The sequence below is a fragment of the Quercus suber genome, unplaced genomic scaffold (genome assembly GCF_002906115.3).
Source record: "Quercus suber isolate HL8 unplaced genomic scaffold, Cork oak 2.0 scaffold_30, whole genome shotgun sequence".
Taxonomy (NCBI): Eukaryota; Viridiplantae; Streptophyta; class Magnoliopsida; order Fagales; family Fagaceae; genus Quercus; species Quercus suber.
The window spans coordinates 1,100,914-1,122,882 of record NW_027069495.1 but is presented as its reverse complement, the minus strand read 5'-3'; the positions used below and the strand labels follow the sequence as shown (position 1 = coordinate 1,122,882).

General features: G+C 34.2%; 1 protein-coding gene and 1 long non-coding RNA gene across 9 annotated transcripts; both read left to right on the top strand.

Annotated features, from left to right (window-relative positions):
* Positions 1-5,237: 5,237 nt before the first annotated feature.
* On the top strand, positions 5,238-7,739 carry LOC112023287 (uncharacterized). Its single transcript, XR_010627744.1, has 2 exons — positions 5,238-5,505; positions 6,427-7,739. It is a non-coding gene; the product is annotated as an uncharacterized LOC112023287 (long non-coding RNA).
* A 4,609-nt stretch (positions 7,740-12,348) lies between these two features.
* LOC112031536 (disease resistance protein RUN1) lies at positions 12,349-21,969 on the top strand. 8 transcript variants are annotated; one of them, XM_065770354.1, is made up of 9 exons: positions 12,349-13,476; positions 15,694-16,771; positions 16,876-17,217; positions 17,303-18,166; positions 18,257-19,089; positions 19,844-20,045; positions 20,137-20,169; positions 20,543-20,717; positions 21,689-21,969. In XM_065770354.1, exons 1-5 carry the CDS (start codon positions 12,968-12,970, stop codon positions 18,914-18,916), a joined length of 3,453 nt encoding a protein of 1,150 aa, XP_065626426.1. In that variant the 5' UTR covers positions 12,349-12,967; the 3' UTR covers positions 18,917-19,089; positions 19,844-20,045; positions 20,137-20,169; positions 20,543-20,717; positions 21,689-21,969. The 8 variants fall into 8 exon arrangements, with proteins under 8 accessions (XP_065626426.1, XP_065626427.1, XP_065626425.1 ...); XM_065770355.1 differs by lacking the exon at positions 20,137-20,169 and having other exon boundaries at positions 19,844-20,011; XM_065770353.1 differs by lacking the exon at positions 20,137-20,169.

Below are 21,969 nucleotides of genomic sequence, written 5' to 3'. Positions count from 1 at the left end.
TTTTAATTAGACATGATTTTTTTTCCTGGACATAATTTTTATTGTTTAATAAATTTGGGTGATTTTTTTTTAATTGCTTTTTTTTTTTTAATTGTGCATCATTTTTTAATAAGGGTATATGAGTAAATTTATACAAACTCACTTTTTTCATCCTTCCACTTTTTCACTCTCAACCAAACAAAAATGAGGAAAATTAAAATCTCTTCTATCCTCCCACTTTTCTATACTCCCACTTTTCCACCCCTCTAACCAAACACACCCTTAGGTAACTTGTGGAATAAAGTCAATTTGTGAATAATTAGGTGTGTTATTAGAATTATTCAAATTTTCTATTTGCTTGGAAGTTTCTTGTTTGATTTTGTTAAAAGATTGACTTATTATTAATTAAAAAAAAAAAAGAAAAAAGAGTGACCTTACATCAATGAAGGACAAAATCGAAAAGTAGTAACAACTTTGCATATTTGTTTTATTGTGAGTGGGCAATGCACCATCACTGCTATTGCTATGGCTATGTATAGCACGTGTGTCCGTGACTACAACAAAAGTCACTGATTACAACAAAAAAAGTAGTGCACGAAACCCCACCCCCTTTCTGTTCTCATCTTCTTACTCTCATGTAGCGTTTGGTACGGGGGAATCCACATTACTCCTGGCATCCAGATTCCTAGGAATGTGATTCCTAGGAATCACATTCCTAAGAATGTAGCTATTCCTATGTTTGGTTTATTCCCAGGAATCTTAAATGAATTATTTATTTTTCTCATTCTATCCTTAGATTTGAATGTGAACTACCAAGTCATTTTAAAAAAAAAAAGGGTTAAAATTGTCAACCTAGGAATGTGAACTACCTAGGAATGTGATTTTTTTTAATTGCTTTTTTTTTTTTTAATTGTGCATCATTTTTTAATAAGGGTATATGAGTAAATTTATACAAACTCACTTTTTTCATCCTTCCACTTTTTCACTCTCAACCAAACAAAAATGAGGAAAATTAAAATCTCTTCTATCCTCCCACTTTTCTATACTCCCACTTTTCCACCCCTCTAACCAAACACACCCTTAGGTAACTTGTGGAATAAAGTCAATTTGTGAATAATTAGGTGTGTTATTAGAATTATTCAAATTTTCTGTTTGCTTGGAAGTTTCTTGTTTGATTTTGTTAAAAGATTGACTTATTATTAATTAAAAAAAAAAAAGAAAAAAGAGTGACCTTACATCGGTGAAGGACAAAATCGAAAAGTAGTAACAACTTTGCATATTTGTTTTATTGTGAGTGGGCAATGCACCATCACTGCTGTTGCTATGGCTATGTATAGCACGTGTGTCCGTGACTACAACAAAAGTCACTGATTACAACAAAAAAAGTAGTGCACGAAACCCCACCCCCTTTCTGTTCTCATCTTCTTACTCTCATGTAGCGTTTGGTACGGGGGAATCCACATTACTCCTGGCATCCAGATTCCTAGGAATGTGATTCCTAGGAATCACATTCCTAAGAATGTAGCTATTCCTATGTTTGGTTTATTCCCAGGAATCTTAAATGAATTATTTATTTTTCTCATTCTATCCTTAGATTTGAATGTGAACTCCCAAGTCATTTTAAAAAAAAAGGGGTTAAAATTGTCAATTTATAAAAAATACAATATCCTTTAAGCTTGGGAATCTTAATTCCCATCTGTTTTAAAGGGAATCTACATTCCCACTGAGAGAGGTTTAAGGGGGGAATCCAGATTCCCCTAGCATCTGATTCCCTTGCATGATTTGCAACCAAACATGGGAATCTTTAAACATTCCTAGGAATTCTAAAACATTATCCTGTACCAAACGCCACATCACAGTCTTCCATATGCCTGTTGAAGTAGTTGGCTGTTGATGCCTCGAATAGGAGGGCTACTTGCGCACGACTCTAATACAAAATGAATTGTTTGACCGTGATTGCCGGTCCCTCTGTCTCACTCACACTTTGTGTCAGTCGAAATAGACAAGAAATGCATGCATTGTCAATTTAGCCACGTAACAGCAATTACATCAATTTATGTAAAAATTTTCGTCTATTTTACAAAAAAAAAAAAAAAAACTTACTTTTTTATTATACACTTCTATTTTTGGAAGTCTCTCCAATTGAGCTCTGAATTGAAACAGCTCCGCTTCAAGCTTCTTAGTCATTTTAGCCAAGAAATTGTTCTCAAAACGCAGTGCTCCAATGGTTTGATTGGCTTCATCAACTTTTGTGGAGAGCTCCTCTCGACCTAGTTCCACATCACTCAAAGTTGGCCAGCCTATATAATTTCTCATGTTTCTCGGAAACCTTGTACAACTTAGCACAGGCTGTATGAATGTCATCTTGATCATCCATTTTCTCAAATTTAGATTCCACCAAGTCCTCTTCTTCATCCACTGCTTCTACGATCCTTCAGTAGGATCCACTGTGGCAGTGAAAGCACTCAAGATTCCCTTGTCATCATTGTTATCTAACTCAGTCTCAGGCTTGGTATCACTCAAGGTAGCAGCAAGAGCCTTGCTTTTCCTAATCGACTTGAGATATGTTGGACATTCTTGTTTCATGTGTCCAAAACCTTGACATTCGAAGCACTTTGGTCCGAGGGAATAGTATACTGACCGTCATCCTTAGCATCCTTCTTCCCTCTGTCTTGACTTTTGAATTGTGAAGAGCTGGATTGCTTACAGTCTTTATCAAACCATTCACATTGGCATTCTTCATGAACTTCTTGAACTGCCTAGTGATGTATAACTTCATCTTGGAATTTTCATCATCTGAAAACTTATCAGTCTCATTACTTTTGGCCTTTAGTGCCATACTCTTACTTTTGGTTCCTTTCCCAAGTCTAGTCAAACCCAATTCATAGGTTTGCAAGTTGCCAATCAGGCCCGTCAAAGGAATGGAGTCAATGTCCTTTGATTCTTCAATGGCAATGATCTTAGCATGGAATCTTTTAGGTAGAGACCTTAGCACCTTTCTTACGACCTTAGGTTCGGGAATAGTTCCCCAAGATTAAAGGCTGAGTTGAACTATGTCCTTGAGTTTGGCATAGAACTCATCGAATGACTCATCCTCCTCCATCTTGATTTCCTCAAAGCTTATAGTAAGCCTTTGAAGCTTGGAATCTTTAATGGCCTTAGTTCCTTCATAGGTCGTTTGGAGAATTGTCCATGCTTCCTTTGCAGTTTCAGTCAGGGATATTTTCTTAAACTCCTCATTCGTGACCACACTGAAATGGCATTCAATGCTCTGCTGTTGAAGTTTGCTGCTTTGATCTTTGCATCATCCCAATCAACCGATGCTTCTTTTAGCTTAGTCCAGCCAATCTCCACAGCTTGCCATACTTTCTCATCTAAAGACTACAAGAAAGCTTTCATGCATACTTTCTAGTATGCATAGTTAGTGTCATCAAATAAAATAGGTATAATAAGAGACTGTCCTCTATCCATGACAAACAGGGGTCAATGGATCACACAGCAAAGATTAAAACATTATCAGAGTGTGCCTGCTCTGATACCTTGTTGGGGAGAAACCCTAGCCAAACACTTGAGAGTTAGAGATTTTTTTACCCACAACCTCTACATCATTTCTCTAAAATTTTCATCTGCTCCCACATCTCTATCTCCACATCCTTGAGAGCTTCTTAGCCCAAACACTTAAATCACTCATTCTGAGTGTTGAGAGAAGTTTTGGTACATTTGGGAAGCATTGGAAGAAGCCATTGAGTAGCAAATGCAATCAAGCGGAATTGCGAGATCTGGAAAGCTAGTGAAGACAAGACTCTGAGAAGTCTGTTGGTAGTAGGAGCTTAGAGGGCTCAAGTACATTGGATAGATTAGGGTTTGGAGGTCTTTTGATATTCGTGTACTCTAACTTATTCACTTGTAGAATCAATTTCGGTTTAAAGGGCCGCAGAGAAGTTTTTTGCCAAGTACCTTGGTTTCCTCTTTGATAACACGTCTTGGTGTTATCTGTTTTTGCATCTCTCTCCCTACTCTTTAAGCTTTGCATTTATTGCTCATTGTACTTGCTTATGGCTTAGAGTAGTATTACTGGTTTATTGCATATGCTAACTCTTGTTCCATACTTAGACAAGTTAAAGTAAAACAATTAAGCCATAATTTAAAATTGGAGGTCTAAGCAAGCAGTAGTGTTTTCACACTAATTGAGCTTTCAAAAACCTTATAAGTTCCTTGTGCAAAGTGGTTTGGAAGCCTACTATCTATCAATATTTGGTCTCAAAGAAACTCAAGAATTCATGGAGAATTGGAAAAGAGGTTAAAACAGAGGAAATCATAGTGAAGCGTGTGAGAAAAGATGTCAAGTTTAGGGTGATATGTTTAAAAGGAAGTGGCTGCAACTCTATCCTATACAGAGTTCTCTATCGTAACTGGTTTGTACCTCATTCCATCCTTCAAGACCTTTGCTTGAAATTTGCTAGTAGCTAGGTTTTGTGATTAGTTTGTTTGCAAAACAGGATGTTGGGTATGATTAGCACCAATCCGATGCTGTAGTATAGTCTGATGTTGGGATGGTGCAGCACTGCTTCATGTTGAGTATGGAGTTTTATGTTAGGGTAGATGCCCTTGTTGCAGTGGACTGGCTGAAGTCTCAGTGTTTTGAATGTTTCTATTTGTATTGATTTATTTCATATCAATAGAAATTTCTGAATTATTCAAAAAATGATAAAAGAACATTCAATTCCTTCTTCTTCTTTTTTCTTTTTTTTTTTTCTTTTTTTTTTTTTCGTGAATGCAACATCTTTTAGCCTTTGAGCCTTGAGGTGTAAGGAGAAGCACCTAGAACAATCTTATATGCTTGATGGTGCATTTGTCATTGTGTTCCCACTTTAGCACCTTTGTATTTTGTAACACCCCAACTTAATTACCTATTTAATTTTATGGGTTTATATGCATATTATGATCTTAATTACTTTTAAGTGCATGAAGCTTTAGTTTTTTAAAGATTATAAATAAATGAAATGGCTAGTTCTATTATATATATAATATATATATAGTATGATGCATAATTGGTGTTTTAATTAGGCATATATTGCATGAAATGTGATTGTGGAAATTTCACCCCATGCAACCAATGAGAATTCAAAACAACTAATACTAAAGCAACATGCAAGTTGACAAACCAAAGGCCAAGGCTTGGCCGGCCATGCAATTCACCAAGAGCCACTTTCCTTGACTTTCTCAAGCATTAGAACATCCAAGAAGTTATCCCCTCAATTTTCCACGGGTACACACACATAAATCAGAAAAGTCCACTCCTTATCTTCTTGGCTGCCCCAAAAGTCTCTCTTTATCTTTTCTTTTGCTGGAACCAGAAAGTTCAGCACTCTTTCTCTTCTCCTTCTTCTTTATTCTGGTTTCTTTCTTCTTCCCCTCTCACACGGCTGTAACTATCTTTCACCCTCTCACCAAAAATCATAGACAACTCTCTCTAAGGAGAGATTAAGAGCCTAAACACTAAGGTTTCATCTTCAAAGTGTGTGGGTAAGTAAGTTAAAGCTCATCTGATTTTGTGTACTTGGAATAGTATGATTGTTTGTTTATTTTCATTTTTATCCTCTGTTCTGTTTTGTGAGTCTGTTTTGTAAGTTTAAAGAGTGATGGTGTTATGAGCTATTGGATGCTTATTAGGGTTTTTTTAATATGTATTGTATAGGTATAAAAATACCCAAATGAAATTAAGGCCAATTGCTATTTGTTGATGATTTTAGAAAGAACATGCACTGAAGCTGTCCCTGTGACAGATTTGATGTTTACAAAAAGAAAATTCTGTATTAAATCATGTTTTGTGAATTAGGATGCTAGGAGTAGTTTTTATGAACCCTAAGACATGTAGGGTTGTTGTGGAAGTGGTCTCACAGTATTTGGATGAGTATAAAAATAATGGTGTAATTTCTGAGTTGCATGAGTTTCTGCCAGGACAGATTTGAACACGTTGTTGTCTGTATGATTTTTAATAAATCATGGTTTTATGCTTTGAATCCGAAATTTTTATGGTATACACTGGACATACACGGGAGTAGTTAGATAAAATTTCATGACTTTTGGATGTGTTTTAGCAGCCATTCGTATTTTACAAATGGGGCTTTTGCTGCTGCAATGACCAGTAAACAGGGTAGTATAACTCTGACTTTGTGGATTTAATTTTGAAGCTAGGTTGAATGTTTTGAGCTATAATTTAATATGCTCATTCTTTGGTATGTTTGAATCATATATAAATTTTATGCCTTGGTTTCTCTATGGTTTGGATGCATAATGTGTTTGATGATTGTATCATATGCTTTGGGGAACTTATTGTGATGGGAATTAAGATTTTCTTAAGTTTGAGAGTTAGGATATGATTGGGGTATAAGTTTAAATACTTAGGAAGAGGTTGTCAATAATAAGTTTTGGTTTCTCATTTAGGTGACGAGAACGAGAACACGGACACTTGAGCTCCTCTTGTACTATCTCTCGCGTCTTGGCTTTCAGGTAAGGGATTTGAGATATGTGCTTTTGATAAGCAAAAAGATTATTTAAAAAAAAAGTATTATGCGTTAAAGTTTTTATTTAGAGATATTACGTATAAGCATGAGTTAAGTAAACTATGTGTTCGTGAGTTGTTCAATCTTATATACATAATAATTTTAGCATATTGATGCTATTATTTATATCACGAACATGATATTTAAGAATGAAGTGGATATGCTACTGTTGTGAAACGTTTATGTAAAAGCAAGGTTATCAGAAAAATATAATTTACGGTTATTCCATTGTTATGATCTGAACTCAGCCAGTAGGGGTTATAGTACTGGCATTTCCATGGAAATTCTGTTTGGCCATTATAAGTGGGACTGGCTCTGCTGTACCCGCCCTTGTTGGTAACAACCAACTTGTGGAGGACGTCAACCTACCCCATGGTTGAAAAGATGTATTATGATATGATTCCGGAATGACCTAGCATTGTGGGGAATGCTGGATGCCTGGCACTCTGTGCTGGAAGCCTCCCAAAGTTGTGACAGACTTACAATTGGATTAACTAATATGTATTATAAATGAGCTATTAAGCTATTTGGAAATTAGAAGAAGGGTATGACGATAAGAAAGGTATATTAAATGTGTTATAAGTTTAATGAGAAGTTATGATAAAGTATTTATAGTCTATTCAAAGATAAGGTTACTGAACTATGGTTTCGTTCCTTATTATGTCCTTTTATATTTATATGAAAGGAAAATGAAGTATGTTCATCTAAAAGCTCAAAATTATTTTATGAACAATAAGACAGTAGGAAGACTATTTTATCAAAGTTGGCATATCCATAAAATATATGATTTACATGCATTCTTATCAAGGGCCCATGGAGCTTAAAAACCTTACTGGGCTTCGCAGCTCACCCTTTTATATTTCAGTGCACAGGTTCTTCTTGGAAGCAGCGAGAGTATTAGAGGTGGCAAGGATTCGGTGTTTTCTCGTTTCTTAGAATGTATAGTTAGTTTTTGTTATACAGTAGTTAGCTCTTTTGTTGTATAGGATGAATCAAGATGTACTTGATTCTTGAGCACAGATGTAATTCAGTATCTTAGTTTGTTTTAAACCCCGATTGTATGTCTTTGGGGTTAGGTTTGTAATAAGAGTTTGCTAAACGTTTAGCTATGTAATATTTGCATGAATACCTGACATTTTAGCCAAGTGGTAATCTTTCCAAGTTCAAAGGAAATGAAATTTCAGGTTTTCATCATTTTTGTATATTATGGTTTTATGTTAGAAAATAAGCAGGAATTCAAGAAACAAATTCTTGATAAGCACTTTCAGATCAGGTTGGTTCGTGTTAATGTTGAGGTAAACTTGATATTAACATGCCGGTCATGCTCTAAATCCTGAAGTACAGGTTTGGGTCGTGACATATTTTATCCAATAAAGGCATGTCTGTCTTACTTTGTGTTTCCTTTACACTATGTTTGGATGGGTGGATTTTAGGGAGGATAGAAAAATTTGGAGAGAAAATAGGAGAGAAAATGAGAAAGGGTGTTGTTTGGTAAGGAGCGAGGGAGAGGAAATTTTTGGTAGGGCCCAGGCATTTTCCACCCGGGCCCACCTAAAACTTGTCTCTCCAAAATGGAGAGAAAATAGTGTGGGAGAAGTTTTATGGGTAAATGACAAAATTGCCCACTGCACTAATTTCGTCCCATTGTCTTTTTCTTTTTCCTTTTTTTTTTTCTTCTACCTGCTTTCCTGGGTGTTTGCTCCTTTTAAGGCATTATTTATTTTTATTTTTATTATTATTTCCACTTTCTGAGAACGATGCCTACTCTTTTTTTTTTTTTTTAATCCTGTTTTCTTTTGATTTTCTGGGTTGTATGTAGTGTTATTTTTTTTTTTAATTAGACATTATTTTTTTTCCTAGACATAATTTTTATTGTTTAATAAATTTGGGTGATTGTTTTTTTTTAATTGCTTGTCATTTTTTTTTTTTAATTGTGCATCATTTTTTAACAATGGTATATGAGTAAATTTATACAAACTCACTTTTTTCATCCTTCCACTTTTTCACTCCCAACCAAACAAAAATGAGGGAAATTAAAATCTCTTTTATCCTCCCACTTTTCCACCCCTCCAACCAAACACACCCTTAGGTAACTTGTGGAATAAAGGCAATTTGTGAATAATTAGGTGTGTTATTAAAATTATTCAAATTTTTGTTTGCTTGGAAGTTTCTTGTTTGATTTTGTTAAAAGATTGATTTATTATTAATTTATTTATTTTTAAAAAAAGAGTGACCTTACATTGGTGAAGGACAGAATCGAAAAGTAGTAACTAGGGATGGCCATATCCATTGGGTAATGGATATCCAACCCTACCCGATCCAATTGTTTCGAGTAATACCCGATTCTTCATGGGTAGAGCTTAACTGGGTAAGGTATGGATATTACCTGAATTGTTCGGGTAGGATATGGATATTATCCAAATCCGACCTATATTTAAAAAAAAAAAAAAAAAAAAAAAAAAAAAAAAAAAAACCACCCTATCACTGGAATGGAATATCAGCTTACTGACAGTGATGTCGTGCTGCAATGGAAATTGTCCATGGATACAAAGACTTACAAAAACTCCAATGGAGCAGTATCGTTGATGTTGATGAATGGTACTGGTTTGTATTTGCTTGCAAGTGATGGATCCAAGGTTGTAATTCAGGTGGTTTTCACTGGTCCATCGGGATTTCGGATAGGTAAGTTGGGTTTTGAAGGCAGATTTAGCATAAGCAGCTTTGTGAGAAATAAATGGATGCTAGAATTTGCGGGACCAGTTGAAAAGTGTGATATTCCTTTCATTTGCAAAGAAATTGGATTGTGCACGAGAATCCCTTTGATGGCAGATTGTTCTTGTCCAACAAAATTCAGTAGTCAAACCAATTGTTGCATGCCAGTGGATAGTTCACCATCTCTGCCTTCAGCTTGTAATGCAACTAGTAAGGGCAGTCAATCGAATTCCTCGATTTCCTATCCAAAAAACCTGTATTTAAAAATAATAATAAAAAAAGCCTGAAAGTGACTTTTATTACTGTTACATTGACCTTCATTTTACTCTTGAGGAAAATGTTGCTTCTTAATTTTATTTTATTTTTAAAAATTTTTTATCTAATAAAATTTCTATCTGTATCTCAAAAAAAAAAAAAAAAGAAGCAGATACAATGTTTTAAGATTGGTTAGTTTTTACATTAAAATGTTTTGGATTAAAAAAACAATTAAATGAGTTTCGGGTTTCAAGTAAGATATGGAAATCTATGAATAATATATTCGAGTAAGATTTGAGTATGAATATTAATAGATATTGATAATTGGATATCTATGAGTAAACTTTTTAAATAAAATATAAATATACCCGATCCATATCTTACCCATGATCATTCATGGTAGTAACAACTTTGCATATTTGTTTTATTGTGAGTGGGCAATGCACCATCACTACTGTTGCTATGGCTATGTATCAGTATAGCACTGTGTCCGTGACTACAACAAAAGTCACTGAATAGGAGGGCTACTTGCGCACGACTCTAATAGAAAACGAATTGTTTGACCGTGATTGCCGGTCCCTCTGTCTCACTCACACTTTGTGTCAGTCGAAGTAGACAAGAAATGCATGCGTTGTCAATCTAGCCACGTAAGAGTAATTACATCAGTGTATATTCTGCTTATCTTACGTAAAAAACATACTTTTTCTATTATAGATTCAATTAATGCGTGCTTTAAACTATTCAATTTTAAAAATAATTTTTTAAGAATTGAAAAAATTATCAATACTTTTCAATTATTAAAAAATAATTTTTCAAAATTAAAAATTATTATGTGCCGTTAAGACACACATTAAAAAAATCCTTCTATTATACACTTCTATTTTTACAAAAAAAACCCATAGTTTATTTATTATACACTACATTTTATTTAAATAATCATTATTATTATTATTTTATTATTATATCTCTCTCTCATCTCAATCTCTCAGTCTCACAGTGCTCTCTTTCTTCTAAAAAAGTCACGGTGCTCTCTTTCTCAACTCTCCCTCTCTACCTCCCTCTCATCCCAAGCCGCCACACAGAACATCATACTGACGGCTCCGGCGATAGATCCAAGGTTATATCGGCGGCACTGCTGGGTTTTGAGGTTTTCCATTGGGTTTTCTTACGGGTTTGGTTGTTTTTGGGATGGGTTTTTCGATGGTAGCATGCTCTCCATGGCGGTGGCGACGACGGCAGCTTTGTTTGGGTTTGGGTTTGATTTTTGGCTTGGTTTGATGGGTTTTGTGTTGAAAGTTTGATTTTGAGTTTTAAGTTGTTGAGTTTTCCATTGATTTTGGTTTGGATTGATTTTTGGTTTGATTTTCCTTTGTTTTTGATTGATTTTGTGATTGGAATATCATGGATTGTGATGAATTGTGGTGGTGGTGATTGGATGGTGGTTGGGCGGTGTGGGGTGAATTTGCAGCAAGTTGGGGACGAACCCAGCCAAGGAAGAGAGAGAAGACAGAGAAATTATTAAAATATTAGATACAAGGTCTACAATAGCCGTGCGCACGACTACTGTGGAGCATTTTGGAGATAAAATGTGTAAAATCGGTGTCTTTTTCTATTATGCACAACTTTGCCTCAACTGATGTAAATGCTCTAAGGGTGGCTGTAGGTGATGCCCAAGATCAAAACTTCTCCTGCGGATTATGATTTTGTCAAGCGGCGTGATTTTGGTATCACATCCATTAAATGCAACAGCATGACTTTCTTGCATGGTGGATTCTTGCCTTCCGACACTTCGATTGTTTGCTCTATATATATGCCTTTGTGTGGCAGATTGTGGGTGTAAGAGAGCAAGAGAAAAAACAGAGAGTGTTGCGGCAATTGCAGAGAAGAAAAATAACTTGTATTTGTGAGAGATTGTAGGATTGGGTGCGTTGGGGTTTGGGTTTAGTATGAGTGCCATTACACTCCGCGCCGTTTTCAGGAATTTTTTCATGATGTTTCCTTTTTTTCTTTTTTTTTGATAGGATTTCACGATGTTTCTCAATAAATATAAATTACACCATTTAATAAAAAGAAAATTTTGTATAGTGACAATAACAACAATAAAAAAATATGCAAATATATAAAATTTACTATTTTCTATTACGTGGTTTTCTTATCAAATATTTGTCTATAATTCTAGCAAAAAAATAAATAATAAACTATAAGTTCATTTGAAATATTAATAAAATTATTAATTATTATTGTTTAGTTGTTTCATTAATTTGTTTGTCTTTTAGAAACTATAATTTGTTATATTATTATTTTATTAATTATAAAATTATTAATTGTTGTTTAGTCTAAATAATTTAATTTGTTTGTCTTTTATAATGTATTAGTTAATTAAATTATTATTTATTATTTATTAGTTACTTCTCTCAATTAATTATTAATTAATTAAATTATTATTTATTAATTACACTAGCATATTTTTTGAAAAACAATAATGCAGATAATCTAATTTGACTCAAGCTATATATATATATATCAATGAGTACCAGAAGAGAAAGTGACATGATAGGAAATTACTTGATAAAAAAAAATTGTAAATTCCTAAATTGCCCAAGTCCAATCCGGTTTGTCCTTGATTTTTTCCTTTCCACCATTTTTTAATTCTCTCATCTTTATCTTCTTCTTCTTTTTTTTTTCTTTTTTTTTTCAACTCTAGTCTAGAATGGTTCTCATCCACACTTTTTTTTTTTTTTTTTTTCACTCTTGTCTAGAATGGTTCTCATCCACACATTTAAACTTCTCTTACTTTCCCAATGCCTTGACTTATACCTTCCCAATTCCTAACTAATCATCTCTCATCTACACGTTCAGACTCTTCAGAGGTTCTCTCTTTTTCCTATCTTTTTTTTTCTCTTGCAACTTTGCAAGTCTCTCCCTCTCCGCCCTTCTCAGTCTCTTCATTCTCTTCCTAAGAAATCTCTTCCTCTCCCTCCTTCTCAGCCTCAGTTACAAACAACAAAAATGCAAGATTTTTTCAATTTTTTGTCATAAAAATCTTGCAGAAACATTGCGTCGTCATCCGATGTTACACCATTTGTATTCTCCACATTTATTAGTGAAATTTCTCCTAGTCGTCACCTGTGGACATAGACTAAAAGCCGAACCACGTAAATTCTTGGTGTTCTCTCTTGTGTGTGCTTGTATCTATTTTCTTGCCAACTTTGTTTCATTCCTATCACTTATTTGGTGAGGTCTTTTGAAAGTCCATAAAATTTTCTCAATCAATTTTTTGTGAGAGTGCTATCTAGAGGCATTTCTTACAACATTTTGATAATAGAGCTTCTGCTGTTTACAAAACTTTGCACCACTGCCCAGCGTTATTTTAAGAAGGCTTTTTGAGCTTTTTCACACCTGCAATTTCCTAAAGTTGTAAACTAAATTCGTCTCATTGCACATCCATTTCCTTCATGGCTTATATTCCACCATCATCATCTTCTTCTTCTTCTTCTTCTTCTTCTTCCCGCAGATGCAAATACGATGTCTTTCTTAGTTTTAGAGGTGAGGACACCCGCACAAAATTTACAGATCATCTATATACTGGTCTGAAACGAAAAGGCATATCCGTTTTTAAGGACAATGAAAAACTCAAGCGGGGAACATTCATTGCCCCAGAGCTCTTGAAAGCAATAGAAGAATCGAAATTTGCTATCGTTATTCTCTCAAGAAACTATGCTTCTTCAAGGTGGTGCTTGATTGAACTAACAAAGATTGTTGAGTGCATGGAAAAGACGCAATTGGTGGTTTTGCCTATCTTTCACTATGTGGATCCTAGTGATGTGCGGAATCAAAGGGGGAATTTTGCAAAAGCCTTTGCAGAGCATGAAGAGCATCTCATGGATTGCATAGGAAATGTTCAAACGTGGAAAGCTGCTTTGATAAAAGTTGCTGATCTTGCTGGATGGGATTTAAAGGATAGGTAAGAACTCGGCAAAAATACAAATTACATCCATTAAATTTAGTCATTTGTCATTTTGATTCTTTAACTTTCATTTTTGTCAATTTGGTTCTGTAAGTTCATACTTTTGTTACTGTTAGTCTGTCCATAACTCTTGTTAACAAATAAAAAATAAATTTTCAAACCAAAAAAAAATTAATTTAAAAAAAAAAATACAAACTAGATCAGATATATTTGGTCAATTGTCATTTTGGTCATAAAAGTTTCATTTTTTTATTTTGTCATTATAGTCATGTAAATTCACATTTATTGTCACCATTAGTCATTCTAAACTCTACAAAATGGAGGAAAGACTAATGTTGACAACAAGTGTGAATTTATAGGACCAAAATGACAAAAATAAAACTGGGAATTTGCATTTTTGCCAAAGAATTTCTTTGGAATAATACTATTTATTGTCAACCTTTTATTTTATTTTTTTCTAAATTTATTTCTTGTTACTTTCTTTACTTGGCCAAATGATCAAAGAGCATTATAAGTTTAACCTTATTCTAATCCTAGTAAGACTAGATTCTTGTCAAGCAAGTACATGCACACATAGACTTGGGCCTTACAACAGGTTTGACCCTAATGTCTCTAACATTGCCCCCATAATAGATATGACAATGACTTTCTTTGTCCCATATATATTACAAACTTTGAAATTTATAATCTCAAATTGGATTTTGGTTCAACAACCTCTGCATGGTTTGGCATGGTAGTCCCTAAATTATTCAATACGTGCAAACAAAGATAGACTAGCCAAAAGTGGGCTCGACATGTTAATTCGACCCAAAATTGAATCCGACTTTTTTTTTCTAGGTCATGTATGGGTCAACCCGTTTGACCCGTGACTAACCATTTTTTTTTTTTAACTTTTTTTTAAAATAAAAATTAGACTAGATAAGTTAGGAAATCACTCTAAATGCTAAACCATGTAAAAGGAACAAGACATCAACCGTCTAAAGGTAATAATTACATTGAATCAAATAACAGTTGCTAAAAACTTTATTTTCTTATTTGACCATGAGGCAACAAGATTTAGAAAAATTGAGCTTATAATATAAATTTTGAGACCATCAAGTAGCTCAAATTGATATAACATCTCTGCATCATTCTCAAAGTATTGTTCTAAACCTCAAAGTTTTGCAATAAAACTCATAATATCCTTGCCAATGTCAGTCTCATCTATGGCAAGTGAACCTACATCTCTTTCACTATCTCCAAGTGGAACAAAGTCTTTATTTGAGAGATCGAGAGTCGAAGGGATGCACCGCTATTAACCGAGAATGCAACTAGAGTAATGGATGCTTATTGTTCTATTTCTTTAAAAGAAAACAATTCTAAAAACATTTTGTTTAATTTATGGACTTTTTTTAATGAAATAATTTTTTTTTAAAAGAGCAAAATTACGTTGTTTCGGGGCTCTTGACGGCAAAGAACCCAACTTTTATAGTGATGATGATATCATTAGTTTGAACTTTGAATTTTGTAAACTTAAGAATCTAAGTATTATTTAACTTTTGTTCTTGACTATTTTGCTATTTTCGACATTTAGTAATTTTTTGTTCATTTATTTATTTTTTACATGTGAAAAAATACGGGTTGACCCGGACCTAATCAACCCAACCCGTTTATAACTTCTTTAGAATGACCGATTTTAACCTTAATCTGATTGACCCACCTTGAACCTAACCCAACACAACCTGTTTGCTAGGTCAAAAAAAATCTTAGTAATCCAAATTCTACAAGTCACTTGAGGAGTTTACATAACTTTGGTTTTTACAATCTACCGGTAATGTCTTCATTTGAATGCTTGCCTCCTTTTTATAGTTTACGTTTCTTGCAGAATTGCCTTGATAAGCTGGTAAAAATGTCTAGGGCAAATGGTTAGGCAAAAAGTAGAATTATGCAGATTTTTTTTATGAAATAAATTTTGGAAAATAGCAATCCAAGAAACATACAATAGAGGAATTAATATAATTAGGCACTTTCAACTCATTAAACTCTTATAGTCATAAAGAAACACATGGCTCTCAATTAACGACCATATGATGTGACAAAAAAAAAAATTTCAAACCTCAGTTACAGTGCCATATTATACTGAACAATGCTAAGATTTTGCTTAAGCTGAATGCTTTTTTTTTTTTTTTTTTTTTTTTTTTTTTTTTTGTATGTGTGTGGCTATTTTCTTTGCAGACTTGAATCAACAGTTATCGAAGAAATCATTAAAAGAATATTTAGTGAGTTAAATTGTAAATTCTCAAGTGTTTATGAGGACCGTGTTGGAATGGACTCTTGTGTGGAGGAAATTTTGGATTCATACTTGGCTGAAGGGTTGGATGGTGTTCGTTTTGTTGGGATTTGTGGGATGGGTGGAATAGGCAAAACAACTCTTGCGCAAGAAATTTATAAAAGAATTTCTGATAACTATGAAGCTACCAGTTTTATTGCTAATATTAGAGAAGAAACTAAAAATCGAGGTCTAGATTCTTTACAGAAACAACTTCTTTCGAAGATCCTCATGGAAAGTGAAATAAATATATGGAATATTCCTGATGGAATCAATCTTCTAAGGAATACACTATGTAATAAAAAGGTTTTTATTGTTCTTGATGATGTGGATGAAGATGAACAATTAGAAGCATTAGCAGGAAAGAATGATTGGTTTGGTTCAGGGAGTAGAATCATTGTAACAAGCAGAGATAGTCATTTATTGAAAAGATGTGGTGTGAATGATATATATAGTGCTAAGGGGTTGAGTAATGATGATGCTTTGCAGCTTTTTAGTTGGAGAGCTTTCAATAAACCTTACCCTGAAGAAAATTATGTGGATTTTTCTAAGGGTTTTGTGAATTATGCCCAAGGCCTTCCTTTAGCTCTTAGAGTTTTAGGTTCTTTGTTGTTTGCTAAAAGAACGGAAGAATGGAAAAGTGCCCTAGATAAACTAAAAGAAGAACCTAATAAAAAAATTTTGGATATACTTCAAATTAGTTTTGATGGACTAACATATATGCAGAAAGAATTGTTTTTAGATATTGCATGTTTTTTCAAAGGAGAGAACAAAGATTGCATGGGAGATGGTCTAGACTACAATCTTGGTGTTCTTATGGAAAAATCTCTCATAACCATTAGTGACCATGGAACATTGTGGATGCATGATTTGCTACAAGAAATGGGTCAAGAAATTATTCGTTGTAAATCCCCTAAAGAGCCTGGTAGACGAAGTAGGTTGTGTTCTTATGAAGATGCCCTTCATGTATTGAAGAATAATACTGTAAGTTGACTAATCTAGATCTAAACTTGAAGGAATAAATATATTATTACAAACACTTCTAATCATTTGCTAATTATTCTAACTTCATTGTCATTGGTTATTAGGGAACTGAGGAAGTTGAAAGCATAATGCTAATTGCACCTATTCGAAAAGTGGAAACCTTGAGTGCGGAAGCCTTCTTAAATATGAAAAAACTAAGATTGTTAAAAATTGGTAATGTGCAGCATCCAAAAGACTTCATTAAAGGTAATGTGCAACCTTCAAAAGACCTCTTTAGAGGTAATGTGCAACTTTTACAAGACCTCACTTATCTTTCTAATGAGTTGCGAGTTTTAGAATGGCATGGATATCATTTAAAATCCATGCCAACCAATTTCCAACCAAACAAACTTGTTGAATTGAGAATGTGTTTTAGTGGCATCAAACAACTATGGAAAGGAATTATGGTAAGATTTTCACTTATACAAATGTGTAATTTATTCCATTTCATATAGGCTTGACTTTATCTAATTATTTATTGTTTTATAACAGATTTTAGGTGAATTAAAAGTTATTGACCTAAGTTACTCTCAAAACTTGATCGAGACTCCAAACTTCAGTAGAGCCCCAAATTTGAAGAAGTTGATTCTTCGAGGTTGTACAAGACTATCTAAGATTCATGCATCTCTTGGAAATCTCAAACGGCTTATTCAACTGGATCTTAATGGTTGCAAATGCCTCAAAAGTCTTCCTAACAAGATCAATTTGATGTCTCTAAAAATTCTCACTTTATCTGGGGGCTCAAAAATTGATGAATTGCCAAAGAATTTGGGGAATCTCGAAAGCTTGGAGGAGCTAAATGTGAGTGGAACTGCTATAAAAGCACTACCTTCATCTATCAATCTCTTAAAAAATCTCAAACTACTGTCTCTTCATGGATGTGAAGGGTTATCACCTAAATCATCAAATAAGCTCATCAGCTTTCAACGAAGAAGTCTAGATCCCATGGTAATGTTAGAGCATTCTTTATCAGATTTATGCTCTTTGACTAAATTGGATCTAAGTTTTTGTAATCTTCGGACAATCCCAGATGATATTGGCTATTTGCCGTCTTTATTAGAATTAAATCTAGCAGGAAATAATTTTGTTTGCCTTCCTGAAAGTATGATTCAACTATCAAATCTAAAATTTCTAATGTTGAATTTTTGCACGAGTCTTCGATCATTGCCAAAGCTTCCATTAAAAATTGAGCTTATTGGTGCAAGATATTGTACCTCACTGGAAACATTATCAATAAGACCAGAAGACGAATTTGTGCCAGGGCTTGATTTTACCAATTGCGTCAAATTGATTGCGAATCAAGAAAATAGTGATGTGTTGTCTGGAATGCTAAGACGTTATATCATTAATTACCAGGTCTCTCTCTCTCTCTCTCTCTCTCTCTCTCTCTCTCTCTCTCTCTTGCATGTGACACAGGTTCTAAGCATTGTGATTTTTACATTTCAGAGACACGTTAAGCGAGAAGAACAATACTACGGTTTTGTGATTCCTAGAAGTGAAATTCCGAAATGGCTTAGCCACAAAAATGTGGGGATGTCAGTGAATCTGCAAGTGCCTTCTTCAGATTTATTATGTAACAAATTGATGGGAATTGTTCTGTCTGTTGTTTTTGTATTCCGCCAGCATCATCCATTTGACCAACTTCAATCTTGTTCTATGGGTTTTTTGGGTACCTTCACGCATGAGCTTCGTTGTTCCGTAAACGCCGACGGATGTGAAATTGACACAAGGAGTCTTTTATTATCCGAGGAATTTGGTAAGATTGAATCATATCATCTTTTGCTGTATTATTTACCCTCTAGAGACTTCATCTCCTTCGGGAACTGGAAAGAAAAATTGATACCAGTCGATGCTAATGGACTCAGCCATATTGAGGTTAAATTTGAAACTGAAGGTCCAGGCTTAGAGGTTACAAAATGCGGGGCCAACTTGGTATTCGGACAAGACATTGAAGATGTCAAGCAAACTAAGGCTTGGTCTAGCAGCTGCAGCATTGCTCCTTATGAGGATGATTTAGATACCAAAATTAAGCAAAGTCGTGATGAGGCTGGACCTAGTGGAGAAGCACCACACCCAAAGTGGATACAACTTCCTAATCTAATTTGAAGTCTTGTGCTGTGTTTGGGAAACTGGCTTGGGAATTTATGTACACCAGGTCAAGGTAACCCGGATTCTGAGGAGGAGGAGGAGGAGGAGGAAGTGGAAGAGGAATTCCAGTGAAAGTGGTAGCTGTGATGAATCTGCGAGGCTGATAAACCTGTTTTTTTTGTGATTTTTGTGTGAGTTACCCTCTCTCTCGCTACGAACTTTTTCGTAGCTGTATATTTCTTTTTTCTCTTTAAGTTTTATTTTTTATTTTTTTTAGAATCTTTTTCTTTCTAAATTCATTGGCATATGCTTGCATTTTTTTTAAAAAAAAATTTATGTAAAGGGCCATTTTACTTCAGTAATTCACTAGTTTGTGATTTTTGTTTCTGCTAGTTGCCCCAAACTGGATACTATAAAGTTATTGAACTTTGTTGACTGATTGTGTGTTCATCATTTTTGTTTAATTATGTTAGAGGGTAAAATCAGCACTTTTGTTGCTCTATTTATGGTATTTACTAGTACAAGTTTCCATAGGAGAATACAATAGATGCATCCCACTTATTTGGGCCCTTTTTTTCTTTCACTACATTAACCTTTTTGAAATCTGAAATGAAGCCAATGATTTTTTTCAGTTGTATTATTGATGATCTCTGAGGCTATGATGAATTTTGTTAAGTTAGTTGATTAGTATGCTGTGGAAATTTTGCCTTTTCGTTTTCAAATTTCAATGGACTATCTTCTATCAATTGAATATCTTTGATTGTGTTATTAACTTATTGTTGATCAGAATCATCATTATTAATGTACTCAGCACAAACTTCTATTTTATTGATTTAGTTTTACCTGTTGTCTATGCACTTCTTTTTCAGTCTATGAGCATACAGATACAATTCTTGACAATTCGGAATTAATTAGAAACTTCTCATCACCTTATTTGTCATTCAGAAACCAATATCAGATAAAGAAGCCATGCAACGCTGGACGGCAGAGACATTGTCCTACTGCCAGTAGCATGGGCTTTGGTGCCACTACCACCACCCAGTACACTGTCTTTTTGTATCTGGGGCTGATGCTGAAGATGGTTGAAAAAGATTCCAGAAAGATTTCCAGAAAGTATCTTTTTTCATCTATCTACTTTTTTTCTCATGTGGGTTTAATTTCCTTTTCTTTCCCAGAAACTTTATCCTTTTTTCCTTTTACATTTGTCTCTTGTGTGTGACTATTTCTCTGTTTGGCAGCAAGGAAACTTGAGGAAAATTAGCATAGAAAGGGTACAAATCTTTTGAAATTCTATCTTGTTTTGATGTTTTAGTTTCAGGAGTTGTAATGCTGAATTTGGGCTGAAACAGTGGTGCCAGACTTAGTTCTTGAGTTCTCCACTTACTGGGTGCCCTTTGGAACATATATATTTTGTCATCTTATCCTACATTTTTCATAGAAATTGGACAAGTGACAAATTGCTGGGGTTTATGCTCTGTTATGGTTTTTGTTTTCATAACATATAAGGACTGCTCAAGCAAGTCAGTCTGTTTGGCTTTGCTGGCAATTTCTTTCTTTGACATAAAATGATTTTTTTTTTTTTTACCAAGAAAATAGGAGGAGCTTATTGTGGATTATGTTGTCTTGTATATATGTTTTCTGAAGGTACCAGTTGGAGCTATGACAAAAAGCTTTGGAGGAGAATTTAACTGTATATTTAGGACAGGTTGTCAGAATGCCCACATTGCTGTACTGCTTATCCACAAGCTGGGTCACATGATAAAGAAGTCCCAGAATAGCACACGTCTTTCTCACCCCTATGGTGGCTCTGGTTCAGCAGGTAAACTACCATTTATAATGTTGGTTTTGTAAAATGATGTTTGGCTTTGGGTTGTATTTAAGTTTAAGACAATTTTCGTAGTTTAAGCTGGTACATTACACAATAATGAAGTGGTGTGCTCCCTGGCTTGGCTGAGGTGGGAGGTGTGCAGGCCATGAGAAGGGGGTTAGGCTGTTGGTTTTTAGTGCTTATATATGCAATTTCTCATCGTGATATTAAGAAGGGGCTTTTAGATTCTGCGTGCTTCAAGTTCACCTTAGAAGGGAGTTTGGCATTTAATAAATAGAATCAAACTCATTACTCCTTGAAATATATTAACAAAATCAAAATAAGGCTTGACTACCAATAAAATACTTAAGCATCAATTTCGAGTATTGAAGATTCAATTGCTAGTAATTGGCCAACCTTGATGGTGCAAGTGTGAGCCTAACTCTTCTACCAGCATGGTTAATATGTAGAGTTTTAGCAAACAGTAAGGTATTGCGTGGCCTCTTTATCTGGTAATAAGTGTCACAGGTAATGATTTTCACAGCTATCAAATTATCTTTTCATTACATTCATCACCTCTTGTTGTTGCTGTTAGTAAGATCTAGCAAATCTAAATGTTTTAACGGCCGCATGCATAACTAATTAATGCTGTAGGATTGTAAAATAATTAAAATTTGATGGATTGTTGATGATGTTTGCAGTTAACTTATTAATGCATACATATCTAAGGTATACAGTATTCTCTTCAAGTTCAATAGAAATTTGATCTTGGCCAAGTTTAACAGTTGAGTGTTTTTGGTGTTTTGACATTTCTTTTTCGGGTTAAATAAGTACTCACAGTATATTATAATGATGTGCAGTTACTTGTAATCTAATTTGTTAATTTGTTTGAGTTTCTTGCTTGTATATTTCTCTACATTGAACTGCATTCTCATTTTCTTTTTACATCAAAATATTGAAATTTGAAGTTGCTTGCATTTCAGGATCTAGTGACAAAACAAACATTGGAAATGGTGTTGTAATGTATGAAAATGCAGGAAGTAAAGCTCGAGTCTTAAAGTTTTTGTATTCTGGTTTTATTCAAGTGGATTTGTATGATACATTAGTGTTCTAATATAATCAAGAGACTATAATGTAAAAATGGTGTTTGAGGTGTCATTTGGAAGATTGACAATTGTGGAACTTCATCATTTGTTGTATATTGTATTGTGTGTATCTGCACACGAATTGGTTTTCCGTTTAACCTCATAGTATTCCTGGCCTG

Coding starts and splice junctions, on each gene's coding strand:
- LOC112031536 (XM_065770357.1), top strand. CDS start 12,968: ATGGCTTATATTCCACCATCATCATCTTCTTCTTCTTCTTCTTCTTCT. Junction 16,772..16,875: donor ATGTATTGAAGAATAATACT/GTAAGTTGACTA, acceptor ATTGGTTATTAG/GGAACTGAGGAAGTTGAAAG. Junction 17,218..17,302: donor AACTATGGAAAGGAATTATG/GTAAGATTTTCA, acceptor GTTTTATAACAG/ATTTTAGGTGAATTAAAAGT.